General features: G+C 42.6%; 1 protein-coding gene across 1 annotated transcript; it reads left to right on the top strand.

The window, feature by feature from the left end:
• Position 1: 1 nt before the first annotated feature.
• Positions 2 to 3,427, top strand: NIFK (nucleolar protein interacting with the FHA domain of MKI67; the record flags this gene model as incomplete). Its single annotated transcript, XM_085311052.1, has 5 exons — positions 2 to 151; positions 917 to 1,025; positions 1,739 to 1,950; positions 2,496 to 2,573; positions 3,230 to 3,427. Coding segments are annotated over 5 exons (726 nt in total), but the record flags the coding sequence as incomplete, so codon positions are not given.
• Between the last annotated feature and the right edge of the window lie 642 nt (positions 3,428 to 4,069).

The following is a 4,069-nucleotide window of genomic DNA, read 5'->3' as shown; positions in this document are numbered from 1 at the left end:
GACGCGGCCTGCTGTGCGCCCGCAGGAGCGGCTGACGGCGGGGACCGTGTACGTGGGGCACGTCCCGCGGGGGCTGGGCGAGCCCCAGCTCCGCGAGTACTTCGGCCAGTTCGGGACCGTCACGCGGCTGCGGCTCTCCAGGAGCAAGAAGGTAAAGCGGCGCCGCGGCCCCGCCTCGCTCGCCGCGGGAGCGCGAGTCCCCGTGCCCGGGGCGCTGAGCCGGCTCGGCCGGCTCGTTTCCCGGCTCGGCCGCCCTCGCCACCCCTCTCCTCCTCGTCCCTCCTCTTCCCGAGAGCTGTTAGCGCGAGTTCCGCTTTCCCTTTCGGCTCCCCGGCTGCTACTGCTTGTGAAGTGCCTGAGCTACAGAGCCTTAAATCTGTTAGGGCGCCGAGACTTCTCGCTTACGGAAGCTTCGGACTAGGATAACGAGCAAAACTAACTATTCTCGTAAGGTCTTTAAGCAGCTCACGCGTTGTTGACCCTCTCGCTGCTCATCTGACTTTGGTGTGCAACATGTGGAAAGCTTCGTTGCAGTTTCAAGAGTGGTCAGAAGGGGAGCCCACGCTTTATTTCTTGTCCTAAGAATACTTCTGAAATGAATKTGAAGCTGATAGGCAGCATGTGAGGGATGATGGTCCTACAAATGAAACAATAAATGCAGCGTAGGGGTTTTTTTGTATGTATAAAAATAGGGTGTTGGTGAGTGGTTTGTTTCATGCAGATACATATTTACAAACACTGTCTAGGACTAAGTTTGGTGTTTTTCATGAATTTGTTGAACTCTCTGAAGTTATAGTTGTTATAGTTATTACAGTTGTTTAGCTGAAAGTAGGCTTTCTGAAACATAAAAGAACTTCATTYAGTTCTTCAGTTAGATATCTAAGCATCATTTCAGAGTTCCTTCTATTGCTTTCAGACTGGAGGTAGTAAAGGCTATGGATTTATTGAGTTTGAATCGGATGATGTGGCAAAGATTGTTGCAGACACAATGAACAACTACCTGTTTTGTGAAAGACTTCTGAAGTGTAAGTATAACTCAAAGTTTAAATTATCTAATGTGCAAAGGAAACTCATACTCATTTGTGTTATTTTTTGGATTATCTGAAGATTCTTTTACCTTTACGAAGCTTCATCCCAAAAGAATTTTCTTGTGAGGGAGCTTTTCTTGCTTTTCTTTGTGTGTAAASAGTATCACCAGCAGCCTTTTATTCACTACTACTTTTTTCCTTCTCTAGAATAATAATGTTTATTTTATAATAGCACTATACAAAATTTTAATGGAGAGATGTTTGCTGTAGAATCCAAAGGAATTGGATTTGTTCTTTTTAATGGATATTCTTTTTAATTTATAACTCTGTTGCAGCCGCTCTATATGCAATCAAATACCAGAAGCTTTTTTTGTTAAAAGGGTAATGAAATGAACAAATTTCTCAGACACAGTGATGCTAAAACTTGCTTTGTAAAGCAATGGGAGCTGTGTATGCTTGCCAACTTGAGAAAATCAGGTTTGTCTTTTGACTGGTTTCTGAATGAATCTGATTTTTTTTTTCCATCCACTCTTTACCAGTACTGTCACCAATAGGTATTCGTTTACTTTGCAGTCTTTGAGGTGGTAAATGTTGTAATAAAGCTTTGATGTAGCAATGGATAATGCTTTAACAAGAACTGAAGAGTGTTATGTATGTTTGGTGAGAAGAGTAGYGTAGCTCTAATGTGATGTAACATGYCTTTGTCACAGGTCAGTTCATACCTCCTGAAAGGGTTCATGAAAACCTCTTCAAAGGCTGTGACAGAAAGTTTCAGAAGCCTTCGCAGCCAGCAGTCAAGCGGTACAATAAGATACGTTCTGTCAGCGAGAAGGCAAAGATGGCAAAGCGACTGCTGCGGAAGGAGAAACTTTTACGGAAGAGGCTGGCTGAAAAGGGGCTTGATTATGACTTCCCAGGATTTGTAAGTYTGAGATTGTTTTAATGAGTATTTAAGCAAAGCTTGTTTTCTAAGGACTTGCTAAATACAGGAAAAATAATGTAGTTTATGCTAACCAATGTAAGAGTTGTAGCTGGCTGGAGCAGTGGGGAGACCTGCTTGCATTAAGGACTGTATAGAAACTCTTGGAAATTACAGCATAGTGTTGCTGGGTTGTACTCTATGTACACGTGGGTTCACTTTTAGAGAAGTACCTTGACTGTGCTAATCAAGCATGTCGCTCACTTACAGAGTGCCTGGAGACAGTGACCTGTGTTTTAGGCAACAATGTTTTTCTTTGTTGTGTTTTTCAAATCGTGTAGTGGCAGCTTTTCATATGTTGCTACCGATGTTTTTGTTCAAACCAGATCACCTCTGTAGCAGTATAGGCTATTGTTATTAATTCAAACAAATTGCCGAAGCAAAGATTTTATGATTGTGAAGTCAAGAAGCCTACTGACTGTTAGGTGACACTGTGCCTGCACGTGAGGAAGTCTGTGGGCTTTCACCTGATCTGTCTTGCTTCCTAGGCTGCGCAAAAGCTTCACCTAAAGAAAAAGAAAGCTAAAAAATCCAAGCCAAAGATGAATGTTTCTTTGAACAGCCAGGTAAGACTGAGCAGCTCTTGTTAATTTCATTGCATGGAAACCGGGACGCTATTTTCCTTTGAGAGTTGTCTGTAGCACTGTAACAGCTGCTTTGAGGTGTGTTAATACATTTAAATGGAAGACAGTGCTTGAATCCACTTAGGTTCCTTGTCTTTTTATCACTGACTGTATCTGCAATAGTTGGGACAGGATTCGTTGTGAAGAAGACRGCTGTCTCTGTGGACTTGTACGTTAGGTCAGCTGAGTTCCAGGAATTTACTGAGAAGTTGGGATGCTTCGGCTGTGCTGTAGGCTTGAATATGGCATTTCTGTATGCCAATCTGAAGCATATTTAGAAGGTTTTTTGACTCTTTTCCTCTTTGCTTTCTTAGTGCCTTGAGGCAGAAGTTATAAGACTTAGAAAATCATTGCACTTAATAGCATTTTAGAAAGTATGACTTAATTTGTGTTTGTTCTTTGACTTTGCCTTTGACTTTTAGTCTGAAGAATACTGTGTAGAAAAACAGGTATTCAGTTACAAAACTGARCAAATTTCCTTTTAAATGTGGAAGTTCTGACTGAGAGCTGGGCTGAGGTGTCTTGTGATACCAGACAGGTGGGGACAACTTTCTCTGGCAGATGCGCTGTGGTAAATTCTGGTTTTCTGATCTCTTTAGGATCCTACTCCAGTCTGTACTCCTACAGTGCTTGAGCGCCGGAAAGCTCACGAGGCAGATGATGACACAGAGGACAATGAAATAACTGTCCGACTGCCCCCCAACAGTGTTGATAATGCTGTGCAGAGACCAAAAAAACGGCCAAGAAAAAAAACAAACCTGAAGAAACAGAAATAAAGTTTTAATGTCTATAGCTAAGTTTTTCCTCAATTCAGAATCTCGTGAAGTGGAGCTACTAGAGGTTCTGCTGACCTGTCTCAGTCCATCTTGCTGGGCTGTGGTTTCAATCTTTCTTGTATGAGGAGTTTATTCACCAGTTGTTCCCCTCCTGTTTAGCTATCAGGGCCGGCRCAGATTTTCTTGACTTTACCCTCACCAGTGCCAGTGTTCTGACATGCCTGTTGTGACCTTCAGTTAATTCTGTAACTTCCTCATCTCTAGGGCTCACTGCTTTGCAAGATGTGAGGCTGTTCAGGACCTGCTGATGGGGCTGTGTTTTATACTAAAAATTAACAACAATATATAAAAAGGTTTTTTTAGTCCTTTTAAATTATGTTTTAGTAGTGGTTCTTTTGTTTAACTGAATAGCTGGTTATATGTGAATTCTCACACAGATAGAGGGGGAGTTTTTTTTTTTTTTGCCCCTCCAAGGAAGACATACCTTGATTTATTTTCTGTTTGCGGTAAGTCAGRATCTGCCAGTACTGTCCTGGGCAGAGGCAGAATACGACACTGCCTGAAAAATGCACTGGCATTCATCCCTGCTTTCAACAATGCCTGGGCAGCTCAGCCTTTGCTAGGACTTAAAAGGGATTGAGACTAGGAAGGTGTTGAGAAGAG

This window comes from Rhea americana, unplaced genomic scaffold, assembly GCF_003343005.1.
Source record: "Rhea americana isolate MKP2758 unplaced genomic scaffold, rheAme1 scaffold_33, whole genome shotgun sequence".
Classification (NCBI taxonomy): Eukaryota; Metazoa; Chordata; class Aves; order Rheiformes; family Rheidae; genus Rhea; species Rhea americana.
This window is presented reverse-complemented; position numbering and strand designations above follow the sequence as displayed.